Source organism: Eretmochelys imbricata, chromosome 5 (assembly GCF_965152235.1).
Source record: "Eretmochelys imbricata isolate rEreImb1 chromosome 5, rEreImb1.hap1, whole genome shotgun sequence".
In the NCBI taxonomy this organism is placed as follows: Eukaryota; Metazoa; Chordata; order Testudines; family Cheloniidae; genus Eretmochelys; species Eretmochelys imbricata.
Window position 1 is genome coordinate 47,992,416 of NC_135576.1, and position 16,148 is coordinate 48,008,563.

Genomic DNA, 16,148 nt, shown 5'->3' on the forward strand with positions numbered 1-16,148 from the left:
ACCCACATCAGTCCCCAAACTTTGCGGTAAGAGGTTCCACTGTAGTGTTTTATGTAGGGCTTCATAGAGAACCAAAAATTATTTGCTCCATATATAAAGTTGATCTCTACCCTTGATCTAGAGCATGAGATGCAGAGAGGAAGCTGAAAGAGTATCCAGTTGTAGGTGGACTAATGCTGGATATTGGGTGGGCCAGACATGGAAATTATATTATGGCCAAGGACCTGAAACAGAACGGGAGGAGGCTCTGATCAGGCCTTTAGCTTCTAAATGTAAAGGTGTAGGTGACAGATTTCTTTGTGATAGTAGGATTTTTGGCTCCTAGATGAAATTTAGGGAGTCAAAGTTGGTATATATTTCCAGACTTTTTGTTTAATGGGAAAGTGGTTTAAAAACCTTTATTTTCAGCTTACATTTTAAAATGTTAAAATTTGCTAACTTAAAAAATAAGTAGTTATTATTTGACTAGGTTTTAAGATTAAATATTTATTTACATAACTGTATGTCTGGTACTTTCATTTGAGAGTTCTCCCTCCTCCTCTTAAATAATCTTCATGTTCAAGAGTTCTGTGTAATGTAGAGAGTAACATATTGGTCAGTTAATTTTGATGCACTAGCTTTCACTGATGCAGAACGAATGCAGTAAGTTTAGCGTTCCTAGCCCAAACAGATTGGAAGACTTTTCTAAAAGTGCATTTTTGTGTTTAGGGTCACATATCTCTCTGAAATGACCATCACAGACTTTGCAAAATATATTCTGTTTTAGCAGACCACTACCGTGTGCCAAATTCCAGGCAAGAAAAACTTTTCTGGAAAGTACAGAGACGTGTCCAAAATAGGCCTCAATGGAAAGTGTCATACTCAACTACTGTATTGAGAAGTTATTGCAACTCCTTAAGTGTTCTTCATACCACCAAAGGACAATATGTAAACAATCCCTGAAACAATGTTTAATATTTAATAAAGTCACTAATTATACTTAAAAATATCACAATTAAGCCAAAATGCTTTTCCATTGTTTTACTGAAACTGAAAAAGTATTCTGTACCAAAATGTACACAATTTAGTAATAATACAAAACGTTAATTCTGCAAGACAGAATGTCAGTTACATTCACCAAAATGAACACTGAACCACCATTTATTGCCAGCTCAGTGTTACTTTAAATAATAAATCACTGGTTGAACACAGAAACAAAGCAGTTTCAACTCTCCATAAATAAGAAAAAACTACTCATAATAATGCAAAAAGATAAACATTCATGATATTTTCATGCTACCACAGCATACCTAGCATGTAGTATGTCTTCCAGCTTGAATGTTAGCTCTGTGAGACCAATACATTAATATTAGAGCTGATGTTCTACAAAATCAGTCCCTCACGAGTTATACCAAGCTTGCACATCAGAAGAACAGCATTCTCTCTATTTCATCACCACCCCCGAAATGCCTCTGTATCCCCATAAAAAGACCAACCTGCTGACACCATCCTTCTAGTAAGCAGGAATGTTCAAATCCATTTATAGTTTTCCTTCAGTGACTGAACAGGATAACTGTTTAGCATAGTAATTGATACTCGTTTTCTCAGTAGCAAGTCAAACCAAAATAAACCTACCTAATGTTTCCCGCATAATGTTAACAAACACCCTATGTTATCTCACTGATCCAAATACAGTATTTTAATGGACAGTTACATTTCTTGTATTAATTTTTCTAGTAACATCATTTCAATGGACCCTTGTAAGTTTTCGTAAGATGGATAAGTTGGATTTTTCAGAAAATAAATTACAGTTTTTTCACAAAAGAAAATATTTAAAAAGAATCAAACATAAAAACCAACTGGAACATTAAAGACACATGATTTTTCTGGCTTTATTACATCTCAAGTTAAGCAGACGTCAAACACCGATCCCTGGGGAGAAAGTGTCGAACACCAAAAATTATTAATGTGCCAACGCACTGTACTTTAAAAAGATGAGATTTTAAAAGTGTAAACATCTGTTCTTGATTCGTTCACTTGAATCCATTGCTACTTACAGAAAAAGTTATGTAAAAAACTGTATTAACATTATCAAAGCTCTAAACTGCCTGATGTGTAATTGTTTCTATATCTGTATCAAGAAAGTTTTAGAAAGTCATGATACAGTACTTCTCTCTGAACAAAATGCCCAGGCGGTTGAACACATACTCCTATAAAAGAATGTCAAACATTTCTACACTTTGTAGCAATAGATTTTCCTTAAAGGAAAAAATGATGTAAACTCAATTAGGGAGCTAATAATTAAGTGGAACAGCACCAAGTGAAGTACTATAAATAGATCAATGTTTCTACAGATTAATGACAGACTCAATAAAATTATCTCATAACTCAAGACGTAAGCTTAAAACTTGAACAAACAAAATTAAAATCAGGAGTTCATGGAAGCAATTAGGCTGCTATCACTTTATATTTAAAACCTACTTTTTTAACCAGAAAACAAAAACCACAAGGAACATTACATACAAACCAATTTTAGCCAAATCATTTTTTTAAACACACAACAGATTACGCTACAGAACTTGTTTTCCATCTCAGTCATAACTGGGAGTTCACTAGTCAAAAAACCCTCAATCCTTAATGATATAAAGCTGACCCTTCAGAAGAGCATGCGCAGAGTAAGAGAAATATCAAAAATTCTAAACCATGTTCAAGACATCTGGGATCTTCAGAAAGGAAGTAATTTTTAACAGCTGAAGAAAGTCAAAGTCATAAGGAGGAGTTTCACTTATCACAAGTCTGCTGATCTTCTCAATTATCTTCCACAAAAATCTTTGTACTGAACACTGCCTTCTAAATTTCATAAATATATATTATTCTTTACTCCTGGTCAGTTGCTATGGCAATGGTTCACTTCAATGCTCCTCTGACATTCAAGCTGCTTTCTTGGTGCAGTTTCTCTGAAGATCTTGTAGATTTATTTTTGATCTAACAAAAATAGTAAGATAAGCCATTTGGAGTCAGCACTCTCTCTGTAGCTTTAACTGTTTCATGTACCATTTATTACATATTGTGCTGTATTTGGGACAGGGGAAGATGCAGAGTATAGTACTAAGCTTTGCATTTCTTACCTGTTATGAATCATGTGGCTTTTGACTAAATGTCCAGCTGCCAGTGCTGCCATTAATGACAATTCCCCTGCCATTACTGTAGCACATACAATTTTAGCAAGCTGACGTGCATTTTCACCAGGATTGTCTTGACTTGCACCCTGGACCCCTAACATCTGTAGACAAAAATATACAACATTACACTTTAAAACCAAGCGCTGGTAAAGGTAAATTTGTGTTCAGTTAGAGTTATTTAATGGTCCTTACTAAATTATGTGAACCAAACCAGCTTTTAAGTCCCTCAGACATTAAAAAGTAGCATTTAGCTTCAAAATCAGATGCATGAATACTCTTTAGAACAGTTTAGTTAGTTATATCTTAAAGCCTACTAAAGTTTGAAAAAAACTTGCAGTATTACTTAGACACACAGTATACAATAGAACCAGGAGGACTTTTGGTTTAAAAGGATGTTATTTTAATTTTCTTTGATGCTTTGTACCTGCAAACAAGCTTGCTGTGGTAGCAAGTTGGTTCCTCCACCAACTGTTCCAATTTCTATAGAGGGCATTGTGCAGCTGATATACAGATCTTCATTTGTGGGACCTGTTGACTCCATCAGAGTGATGCAGTTAGAGCTGCCCACATTCTGTGCTGCATCCTTAAAGTCAGAATAAAAACATTTAGTTCAACTATCTTAAGAATATATTTAAAAAACCAAAACCTAATAGTGCTGTGAATTGGCTGAACTTACCTGTCCACATGCAATGTAGATAGCTGTGACGATATTTGCTGCGTGGGCGTTATAGCCACCTATGCTACCAGCCATCGCAGACCCCACCAAATTTTTGTTTATATTAACCTCAACCATGGCTTCTGTAGTAGTCTTCAATAGCTAGACAAAACCATATGCTTTTATTATACTTCTCATTAGACAGCAGTAGTAATCCCATGTTGTTTAGTATTAGCACTCAGACTATGATTCCATGGCTGAGGAACTTGCCTCAGAACAGTTCTCTAAAATGTAGACTTTCATATAAAAGAAAATAATTTAAGCTCTTACAGTTGCTAAAACTTTCTAGATACGAACAGAATGCAAACCAATGCATAGAGAGAGATTTGCCTAAGTCTAAAGACAGCCTGAAATAAATACTTCCAAGAGGTGTGGTGAACCACCCCATTTATTTCAATGGAATGTTGACATTAAATTTGAAACTTAATGATGACAATATAAAAATAGTTTGGAAGAAAAAGCCTGTTAATGAGCTATGATAGTACCTACCTGCCTCTCAGGTAACTCCAATAGCAACAACCCCCAATTGTCCCCATCCCAGCTTGCCACGATCTCCAGCTTCCCCCAATCACTTCTACAATGTAGTTATATATTTTTAATACAAAATTCTGCAGTACAACTGAAAGTTAAAAAAGTTCTGGGGCACTACAAAATTAAATATCAAATTAAGTCACAAGAAATACTACTGATTGTATTATTTATTTTCATATTTAATTCAATCAAAACCTCTTTATATGAAGGTCCCAAAGAATTTCCAGTCTTGTGTACTGTGATGTGTAGCAGAACCCAGGCTAACTGCTGCAGATTAATTTGCCATGGAGTACCCAAGGGACCGGTTACAAAGGTTATTAAAACTGAACTGAATATCAGGTAAACTACTTAAGTGTCAGATCTATTAGACTGTGGAACAGTCTTTCAAAAGAAGGAGCAGAAGATCCACCACTTCAGACATTTTAAACTAGACATCACAAAAGTATATTGAATGAAAAATCCTCTACTAGTAAGTCATTTTTTATCTATAACGTCCATGATCCTACAATAATGCTCAAAGTGAAGAGTGATCATTATGTACAATTTATAAATCTTGATTTCAAGTTTAATTTTTATTAAAGGATTAGTTTGGTTAGAAAAAACATGCTTTTTTTCCCAAGATGAATCAAAGCGGTACTTACTTCTCTGACCACCTTGGCTGGAATAACTGCTTCGCAGACAACAGACTTCCCCCTGCCTTCTATCCAATTTATGGCAGCAGGCTTTTTGTCTGTACAATAGTTACCACTAATAGCTAGAACATGGAGATCAGGAAACTCTTCTTGCAGTCTTGCAAGTGCCTTTTCGGTACCCTGACAGAAGCAGATATAAATGAAGTGTAACTTCCAATGAAGGTTGCATTATAAACCACTGGAGAACGTAACTAATATTTGACTAACCATCACAGAGACAGTAACACATCAGGGCTAGATTGAACCTTTGGGCTCAGCCCCTGTGCAAGGGAAAGCATATCACTGTGCTACCTCAGGAGCAGCAATGGGAAGGAATTGTTCCTCACAGAGGAACCTGGACTTCCCTTTTGGGTAAGATGGTGCTGGTGGGTAGGGATAATATAATCATTGCTCTGCCCCCATCTCACTCACTTGCTCGTAGAGGAAATAATGAATTCACAAGCCCTTGTTCCTCCCCACCATGCATGCTGGGGCTGCACAGGTGGGTGGAGGCTCTGCCCCCTCTAACTCTCCCGAGTGGCTACATAGGACCAGAGAACACTGGCACTTAGCAAGGTATGCACACAACATGAATCTTAATAATCTGGGATCAATTCTTCCCTTTATTCTGGATTGGGGGAAGAAGGAGAGCCTGAGTTGCATGTGCAGATTTTTTTTCTTTTTAAATATAGTCATTTTAACCTCCCTTTTTCATTGCTTAGGTACTACTCTTGATTATGGTCAAAGACACAAAGCTAAACCATTACATGTTACCATTTTATATCACTAGAGAGAGACACAGCCTGCCCTAGGTAAATAAAACAAGCAAAAGGTAAAAAATTCAAGTTCATATGGGAAGATGATCAATAAGAATGAAGTTGAAGTAGGATTAATAATCACTTTTAATTTCTCACTCATGTAAACCTGTTTTGCCTATTTTAGATTTAAGCACTTCAGGGACAGAAAGTAAATTTTACTCTAAAAAGCACTATGAACCTTAACACAGGACTCTGATACTGGATGGCCCTTATACAAGCCCCAGAAAAAGAGAGGGGGAGAAGTTGAAGGGAGGGAGGGAAGTGGGGAGACAGTCCTGTGTCCTTGCTTCCACTCCCTGTATGGTCATGTAAGACAGGAAATTCAGAGTTAATTTAGTGACATTCTTTAACTAGTTCTTTTTTCAAAAAATGCTAAGTAGAAAAAGACTGGATCTTACTTTTGAGATCATGTTCATTCCCATTGCATCCCCTGTTTCAGACTGAAAACGGATATAAAGGTTACGACCAGCCAGACTGATGTGAAGCTTTTGCAGACGAGCAAACCTGTAAATAAATGAGAATCAACTAACTATTTACAATTCCTTCTCTCTCCCTTATCTCACTAAAGACTACAGGCTGCTTTTCAGCTACAAATGACAGTAAGCCATTAGTTCCGGATAACCCTGCTAAGCACCATGCACATTGTGCGCTCCTTCTCCTGCTCTATGCTCAAAACTAAATCAGCACCAACTACCAGGCACAAAATCCTCTGACTGCTGATCCAAGAGAAATGTTTAAGAAAACTTACTGCTCCTGAAAGTATCTGTACTGATATGCTTAATTTTTCTAGCCCTGCAACTTGTGAAATACAGGATCCTAGTGTTATAGTTACCTAATTTTAAACAACAATTCCCTCCCTCCATTCCCCCCCCCCCAAATTCTGTGTTACTGCATACAAACTAATAAAAGAGGGAGATTTGGCAATTCTTAAGTCAGTTATATACAGAAACAGTGTCTAGAGCAGTGATAGTGAGGGCATGTCCCACAACTCAATTCTATTGCTATGCAGTAAGCAAAAACAAACAAACTTGAAGATATTGCACATTATTCAACAGCAGCAAGGATGGTTCTATACCATGGTTATCAAGCCTTGCTGGAATATGCTCAAGTGTACTACTGACCTCCACATGGTTTTGTGGAACATGACTCTGCTAACCAATACTGAAAAATCAGTCTTCAATTTTCCAGAGATAATATACAACAAATAATACTGGGGAGGGATGGGGATAAGAGAAGTTATGACAGTCATGCTCTAAATCAGTAGTTCCCAATCTTTAACAACCTGTGAATCCCTTTCACTGAAACGCCAAGTCTCGCAAACCCCCTCCTAAAAATGAGTATTTCCAGGGATTTTCTCCTTTACCTGAGTATAAATTATAAAAACTGTGATCTTGGAAATATAAAATTTGTTTTTATGACATGCTTATTACATGCTATTTATTATTAATTATTATTTATCATTACAGTCTTTTTATTACATTATGAAAACGGCAACACTCTTCCAAGATCTCACTTTCGTAGCTTGTATCACTTTGAATAAGCCTACTATACGACAAGGCTCCTACATTTCATCAAGGAGTATCAAATATGAAACAGCATGAAGGTATTTAAAAAGCCAATGCAAAGAGTTCCTCCTACACAAGCATTCAGGTCTTGAGCAGTCCAGGCAAACAACGCACGTTGCAACAAAGCTTAAACTTGTTCTTCATAATAAGTTTAAAAACAATACTAGCTGCCTATTTAATTTTAAAAACAGCAAAAAAATCCACCTCCCTTTCTATTTCTTATAAAGAGTCTTGAAGTTTAAATCTCCTCAGTGTGATAGATATGCTTGCTTTGATCTGCTTAGCTCTTGGAAGTCCAGGGGCTCCAGGCTGCTGGCCCCGTGCTGCCCGGGGTCCCTAGGGACAGCTCTGTCCACCATTAGGGAATTTTTCCCCCGAGAACCCCCTGTAACATTTTGCGAACCCCCAGGGGTTCTAGAACCCCAGTTTGGGAACCACTGCTCTAAATCATATTACTTTTAATACTGTTATGCTTCTCCCCACCCTGTCAGTTCTGACATTATAGGATCAATATTCTCTTTAGCCCCTAGAATTAGAGAAGAACACGTTATATCATTTGAAAGATTAGATTGTGGTGTACAACACTGGTTCTAATTCTACAAGTGCAGGATAATGACCACTAAAATCAAGTCAGAACTGAAGTGTGTGTGTGTTTTTGGAGGTGGAAACAAGTATGAATGGTAATCAGAATAATACCATTTTAAGTTCCGTTTTCTTGCTGTGATTGAATTCCTTATTTTCCTAGGGGATATAACATTTGTTTGTAGTTCTAATGGTTAACCAGATATTGGACATGAAAGATGTTGTTGATTACTTAGACCAAAGTTATTTGGATCCCTGAAACTAGTATCATGTAATTTCTTGCATCGTAGTACACCTAAAGCTGGGAGATTTCTATATTTCATTATAGATTTACATTAGTAAATACTTTACAGAAAGCCATGTCACTAACCTACTTGTGCTGTCAAATGCATCTTTGACTATTTTAAACCCTTCAGAGTTTTCAAGCCAAGCCTTTACTTCTGCAGACTGGCAGGCAGTGGGTAATCTTACAACCGGTCCTCGAGTCATCCCATCTGCTAGAACACAGCTATTTGCTCCTCCACCAAGCTAAGACCAAAGGGGAAAATGAATACGATTACTGGGAATTATTGGTAATATTTAATAACTTTAATTAAACAGATATCTATCTTACACAATTCACCTCATTTTGTATTAAGTGATGGGCTCTTAACAAAGGCAAGGAGCTAACCATCCAAGACTGAATTTTACTTACGCATATTGCTCTGCACCCTCTGTTTGTGCTTGCTATCAGACAGCCTTCTGTTGTTGCCATTGGAACTTGAAACTCTTTGCTATCCAGGAAAAGTGGCCCAGCTACACCTACAGGGATGGGCATGTATCCAATCACATTTTCACAGCAAGCTCCCATTACCTTTAAAAAAATGTTAGATTTAACAGTCATTAAGGATACAGCATTGCTATAGCATGTTGAGAAATTGATAACAAATAGTCATCAACAAATAAAATAAATCAAAATTAGCCTACTTTACCAACTTGATTTTTCAATAAAATACAACATTTTTACACTACAATGTTTTATACTGTGCACAAAGTTTGGAAGTATTTAGTAAAACTTGACCGTAACCTTCTGAAGTTCATTGAAGTGTTTAATCATTGAAGTAATGTATAGTAACAGATAAAACTGCAGAAAGAATTTTTTTATATTAGTGAATGCTATGTACTTGTATCTATTAGGAGAGTTACTGTACAAAGTGAAAACTGTATTAAAGTAACAATCTGGATTTTGAATAACTTTCCTTTTATTATGACTCAACTCATGTTTCCACTCATCCCGGTAAACTCAGCTGTGGTATTATCAAAGCCCTAAATTTACTGAGATTAAGGAACTCTATACATTAATACATAATTGTCCTTTTTGATCATGCTACAAAACTGATCTGGACTCTTAAGTTTTCATTTCAAAAAATTAAGTATCCAGTTCTTATGTCTGTGAGAACTTTCAGATGTGAACTGAATGAATACCCATGCAGACTGTGTTTGTATGAAGACAGACTGAAACTGTAATTGACAGCTTTGTCTTAATTCTTTGGAAGTGGTGTACATGAATTATAATTTTGAGAAGAATTTGGGGAAAACATACAAAAGGAGTCACCTTAAAATTTAAAAATTAATTCACTCTTGCTTGTCTCCATTATACTTACCAAAGAATAATTGTAATGCCTGTAAGGAAGATATTGTAAGGCTGATGGTTCAGGGAGCTTCTGAGATAACATCTGTCTGCGAATAGATACACCACGTTCATGAGTTTCCATCAGAGTTTCCAGTTTGTAAGCAGGAATATGCTTAGCATTGACTAGGTTGATGACTTCTGCATCAGTGAGGAATTTTGCACCTTTCTAGAAATTAAAAAAAAAGTTTTGTACAAACTGCAGTACAACTTTTAATGTTTCCAGTAATATTTCATGTTTCCAGTATGGTAAAGGATACTCGTTACTTCTGCAAATCATACCTAAAGAATCTGTTTCACTATCAACATCAGTAAAATGCAGCATACAAAGAAAATAATTCTAAATGAATTTCTGGTCTGTGTCAATCATGAATCCATATAAACCAAAAGCAAAGAAAACTAACAACCCGCAGCCAGATACCCCAGCTGCAATTTAAACTTCAGAGTGAGGCTTTTACTCATTGTAGTGTAAGGTTTCAGAGTAACAGCCGTGTTAGTCTGTATTTGCAAAAAGAAAAGGAGTACTTGTGGCACCTTAGAGACTAACCAATTTATTTGAGCATGAGCTTTCGTGAGCTACAGCTCACTTCATCGGATGCATACCGTGGAAACTGCAGCAGACTTTATATATACACAGAGAATATGAAACAATACCTCCTCCCACCCCACTGTCCTGCTGGTAATAGCTTATCTAAAGTGATCATCAGGTTAGGCCATTTCCAGCACAAATCCAGGTTTTCTCACTCTCCACCCCCCCACACAAATTCACTCTCCTGCTGGTGATAGCCCATCCAAAGTGACAACTCTTTACACAATGTGCATGATAATCAAATTGGGCCATTTCCTGCACAAATCCAGGTTCTCTCACTCCCTCACCCCCCTCCAAAAACCCACCCCCATACACACACAAACTCACTCTCCTGCTGGTAATAGCTCATCCAAACTGACCACTCTCCAAGTTTAAATCCAAGTTAAACCAGAACATCTGGGGGGGGGGGGGTAGGAAAAAACAAGAGGAAATAGGCTACCTTGCATAATGACTTAGCCACTCCCAGTCTCTATTTAAGCCTAAATTAATAGTATCCAATTTGCAAATGAATTCCAATTCAGCAGTTTCTCGCTGGAGTCTGGATTTGAAGTTTTTTTGTTTTAAGATAGCGACCTTCATGTCTGTGATTGCGTGACCAGAGGGATTGAAGTGTTCTCCGACTGGTTTATGAATGTTATAATTCTTGACATCTGATTTGTGTCCATTTATTCTTCTACGTAGAGACTGTACATGCTTACCATCAAATAACCTGCAATACCTAGCCCCAAACTAAAAAGTTATGTATAGACTAAAAGTTCCATTACGAAATTTCATTGCTTTTCCAGAGTGAAGGCAGACTCTTACTTTAAACACTACAGGGCACATCCTCAGGTAGCATTAATTATCATAGCTCCACTGAAGTCAAATGCCAGCTGAGGATCTGGCTCTGTGTATTGAACTATCTAAAGAAGACAGATTATGTACAAGTTTATAAATGGAAATTTTTCTGTAAAGTACATATTAGGGGGAAGGGGGAAGTCTGGTGGTCTGTAGCAGTGGACCCCAAACTGTAGGGCATGCCCCCCAGGGGGGAAAGGGGGCACAATGTGGGGCCCAAGCCACCCCCCACAGCAGGTGGGGAGGGAGCACCACCCAGCCCTGCTTGGTCCTCAGCTCTGCTCCAGCCCTCCCTCCACCAGCCCCGCCCGCAGCCTAGGCCCCTGGCTTGGCCGTGGCTCTGGCCCCACCTCGGCCGTGGCTCTGGCCCCACCTCGGCCCCTTTACCTCTGTCAGCACCTCCCCTCTTTCCCCACCCTCCCCCAGGCCTCAGCTCCTGACCGCAGCTCCTGTGGCGGACATGCAGACCGGGGGGGTGGGGGGGGGATGGGAGGAGGTGTGATATGAAAAGCTTGGGGACCACTGGTCTGGAGGGAGCATAATACTCTGTCACATGGGGAATCAGAATCAGTAGCCACACAACCTCAGAGATTTCAGCTTGGGAGTGGAGAGTGAAGAAAACTGAGCACCTTATGTTGCTCTCAACCAGCCACCTTTAATAGATGTATGGACTAACACTCTAATTGTTCATGAGCAGGAAAGCTACCATGATATGGAATTTTGGGGGGAAGATATGGTAACAAATCTTTTGTTTACAAAAATGGGCAAAAACTGAATTTTTGGCTGCATGCATTCAAGAAACAGAACGTATACAAATAATTGAAAAGCAGGAATTCACTGGACCAGAAATGATCTCTAAAGTGCATTTTGCAATGGGTGTATACTAAGAGTGTAAGTAAGCCACACTATTTACACATACATTCAATTGTAAAAGCAATACAATCAACTGAAGAATGTATCCACAAACAATGGTTTCACTGTAAAATTTTAAAATACTCCTTAAAATTTTTTGGTCTTGAAACCTTATAGTTCTCTTTTCTTACCTCTGCATTTCCAAGTATACATAAACATTCTTCAGTGGAGCGTGGCTCTTTGGGCAATTCAGTTTCAGGCTCTTTTCTATTAAGGAGTGAAGAAGTTTCCGTAGGGATGCAGCTACCAACCACAAATGTAGCCTTGGCTGATGGCTCTCCTAATGCAGGTTTTATTACTTCAACTGCATAAACACAAATTAAAATAGGAATTTAGATTACAAAAATCTCAAACAGACTACAGTTTTTTGGTTGCAAAATAGCCCCACCATTGGATCCTTCAGGAGCAGCCCCAGTACCTAAGATACCCAAAGCATATATATTACCTTTTCTCTCTTTGGAAATTACAGACTCTTCTACAGTGCTGGATTTCTGATTATTTTTTACAAGTCCAGATTGTTTTCTGCAGCAGTTATCAGGAATCTTTTTCTGAACTATCAAGGGAGATGTTATGGGGTTCTTCAGTGAGAGCGTGGACTCCGTCTCTGTCTGTTCAAAGAAGATGTATTTCACAGCAAGAAGAAGAGCTAAACCAAGAGTGATTACTTGCTCAATGTCCAAACTGGCCATTCTGAAGGAGGATCAAACAAGAAGTAAAGTTAAGTGTGTTTTGAGTATATAAAAAATGTTTGTTTATCACTATAAACTCACACTGCTTTAACAAACAAGCAAGACATGCAAGCTAATACCTAACAAGAAACTGCTACAAAGCTAACCAGCAATGTTTATATAATCTTGTGTATATAGCTACATTTGATAAAATGTATCACTGGGACATCCATTTGCTTTAACAAGAGCAATATGTTGATCATAATTTATGCAGTTATTAGAATCTCAATCACTCTACCCCCTTTGTAACAGATAATTTAAGTAAGTTACTTTACCACAGTGAACAGCAATTCTTATGTTGAAACCCTAGCAAAGAGAAATATAATACCAAATCGCTAAAAGCTAACCAAAAGCTAACTAGCAATGTTTATATAATCTTGTGTATATAGCTACATTTGATAAAATGTATCACTGGGACATCCATTTGCTTTAACAAGAGCAATATGTTGATCATAATTTATGCAGTTATTAGAATCTCAATCACTCTACCCCCTTTGTAACAGATAATTTAAGTAAGTTACTTTACCACAGTGAACAGCAATTCTTATGTTGAAACCCTAGCAAAGAGAAATATAATACCAAATCGCTCAGAAGGCATGTGCCATTCAACAGCTAAATCACTGATTTAACAGTTATTTCCTGGTAAATGTCGTGTGATTCAATTATCATCTCTTGCCATCCGTGGCAGCTATTATAGTGGGTACAGAAATTAAGCCGCTTAAATAGGTAAGGAATCAAGAGATTTAGAGGCTGATTTTCAGAGGTGATAGGAATCCACAGCTCCCACTGACTTTGAGTTGTGAGTTGTCAGAACCTCTGACAATCAAGCCCATAGTAATTTAACATTAGAAAAAAATCACAAGGAAAGAGAACAGTGACAAGGACCCTTTTTCCCAGTCCTTGGGGATGGGTGGTGCACATGTGGGAGAAGCTGTGCACGTTCCCAGAGAGAAGGGAAGCTGGTTTGAACACCTGACTAGACTACATCAATTACCATTAAATTCACAATCTCTCCACACAGTCAGCTCCAATTTTCCTCTGCTATGCAATGTGTGTTAAAAGATTTGTTTAACTTAGTAACTGGTATAAAAGACTCATATTTAGGAACTAATTTAAGAAATGAAATCTACTGTAGTACAATCACAAAATTTAAAAATAATGCCGCAGATCCTCAGTCTGCCTAAGCCTGCTTTGAAATACGTCAGCAATGGACCTAAGGCAGCATTATGGCATATGAAGAAAGATTGCTAGTCCCTGACCATAGCTAGACTGTGGAGCTTGTACAGGAATGACTATGGAATGCCATGTCACACAAGGATCTCCATATGTAGAAAATCCTACAGTGGCCAAAGCAGATGGGTTTATGGCTGCTTTGCAAAGTACTTTGCCTTACAAAGTAACCTGAAAGCACCAGAGAATAAGCCCCAGTAAGTGGAAGATGCAACAGAATACTTAGAAGGACCACGATATTCACTCACCTAGACAGGTAAAATTGCCATAGAGAAACATTAGGTTCAATTCTCTTTGGTGCATTTTCATCCATTCCCACTGAATTTTCTGCTGTACTGTTTTGAGCAGATGGTTCTGCTATCCAGCGACTGTGAGCATGAACAAGAACCAGACCTAGAGACTTAAAAAGGAAAGAGAGAGAGAAGAGTGAAACCTGTTTCCAGATGTAACTAGCCAGCAAATCTAGTAACAAGCAGCAATTTTTTTAAAAAAATATTTTTTTACTTTCCCATGCCCTCCTAGGTTTAAAACTAAAAGCTGCTGTTGACAACAGACAGGGAATATAACTTTACAGTAACTGAGAAATATTTATGCATACATTTAATTATATGGTTGCTTTTCTCTAAAGAAAGGGAAAAACCCCACATACCATAATCATTTTAACCCTCTGCGTTACAGGGTTTGGTTTGTTTTCTTCTTCTTCCAAAACACGGGCAAAATGACTAAGTTGCCATATGGGTCGCCCCTCACGACTTTCACGAGAAAGCTACAACAAAAAACAAAAGATCCTGTTCAGTGCATATATTTGAAGAAACAGAGCAACAAGCAAACTTTTTACTAGTATGTCACTAGAAAATACAAGAAAACTGTCAACACAAGGAAGCTGTACCAAGTTTAATCTAAGTCAGTTTTTAAACCATGGCAACCACCTATGTTGGGCACTTTCTTTTTGGTTTAAAACTGGCTTGTTTTGGTTTAGCTTACAATGAATCCAAATCAACTTAACCTAAGCCATAATAAGAGTGTCCATACAGCCTTTTGTACTAATTTAACTAAATCGTTTAAAAATCACACCTTTAGTTAAACTGGTTAAGCTTTCTCCTGTACACAAGCCTGTAGTTACATTTGATCCACTTAATACCACACTGAAGACTCAGTGGCAATACAGGAACAAAACAGAAAATTTAAGACCCAAGCAGGAGGTTCTCAGCCCAAAATGTTCAAATTTGTATGTCTAAAGTTAAGTCCTTAAATCCATAAAATAAATAAGGCCTTGGTTCACAAAAACCTCCTCATTCAGGAAAATATTTAAGAACGTGCTTTCCTGAATTGGGGCCTGGAAGTGGCTCAATTTTCAGAGAAGCTGAGCATCCACAAATCTCACTGAAGCAAGAGTGAGAGCTGCCCAGCACAAAACAAAATCCATGCCACTTAGGTGCTTAAATACAAATGAAGGAGTAACATTAGGCAACAAATTTTGACTATTTAAATCATATTGCCTGTAAATCAAAAATCCAGAAATCAAGATTAACACTGATACAGACCTCAAAATATGATCTACAGCATTTCCTAGCGTAAGATTGTGCCTGAACTTAATACTGAAAGCTAAAGGGCATCATATAAACTGGAATGCTGACCTTTCAAGTTAATTATTGGAACTGTAGTATAAGAAACTGTGTAATTTTTTGCTCTATTCTGCTCCAGAGTTAGTTGTAAAAGGGTATATTACTCAGGACATAATTTATCTCTGTTTTTATGAGAAATTTATTCCTCCAAGCACACAATTCATTCATGTTCATTAGAGGTATACATATGTATACAGGGAATATTCAATTACCTTATTGGTTTAGAAGCTATTGCAGAAGAATAAAGTTGAACACACACAAAAAACAACTACAAGTTTTAAATATTGATAACTGGAAGATTATATACTATTATTATTTTCAACATCTAAAAACAACTGTAGGTGACATGTTTTTGTTCCAGATATACCACAACCATGCAAGTTATGACTTTGATTATGATTCCTCTTGAACAAAGAAATAAATGTATAATAGGATATAAATTGTGAAGGTTAAACTTGGGTGCAATACTAAATTGTTATCTCTCAGTTTAAATTAAATAGCTATACAAAGAAAAA

At 37.4% G+C, this 16,148-nt stretch overlaps 1 protein-coding gene across 5 annotated transcripts in view; it reads right to left on the bottom strand.

Annotated features, from left to right (window-relative positions):
* Positions 1–1,005: 1,005 nt before the first annotated feature.
* HMGCR (3-hydroxy-3-methylglutaryl-CoA reductase) overlaps positions 1,006–16,148 on the bottom strand; it is a 38,959-nt gene continuing 23,816 nt past the window's right edge. For 4 of the 5 annotated variants that reach the window (XM_077817049.1, XM_077817051.1, XM_077817052.1 and 1 more), the window contains exons 8-20: positions 14,658–14,774; positions 14,257–14,408; positions 12,496–12,740; positions 12,182–12,354; positions 9,687–9,881; positions 8,738–8,896; positions 8,414–8,571; positions 6,295–6,400; positions 5,049–5,219; positions 3,838–3,978; positions 3,586–3,744; positions 3,108–3,262; positions 1,006–2,964 (exon numbers count right to left, since the gene is read on the bottom strand). In XM_077817049.1, coding sequence (XP_077673175.1) covers positions 2,910–2,964; positions 3,108–3,262; positions 3,586–3,744; positions 3,838–3,978; positions 5,049–5,219; positions 6,295–6,400; positions 8,414–8,571; positions 8,738–8,896; positions 9,687–9,881; positions 12,182–12,354; positions 12,496–12,740; positions 14,257–14,408; positions 14,658–14,774 — 1,986 coding nt within the window. In that variant the 3' untranslated portion in view covers positions 1,006–2,909. The remainder of the gene's footprint in view (positions 2,965–3,107; positions 3,263–3,585; positions 3,745–3,837; positions 3,979–5,048; positions 5,220–6,294; positions 6,401–8,413; positions 8,572–8,737; positions 8,897–9,686; positions 9,882–12,181; positions 12,355–12,495; positions 12,741–14,256; positions 14,409–14,657; positions 14,775–16,148) is intronic. The other variant, XM_077817053.1, reaches the window with a different exon arrangement.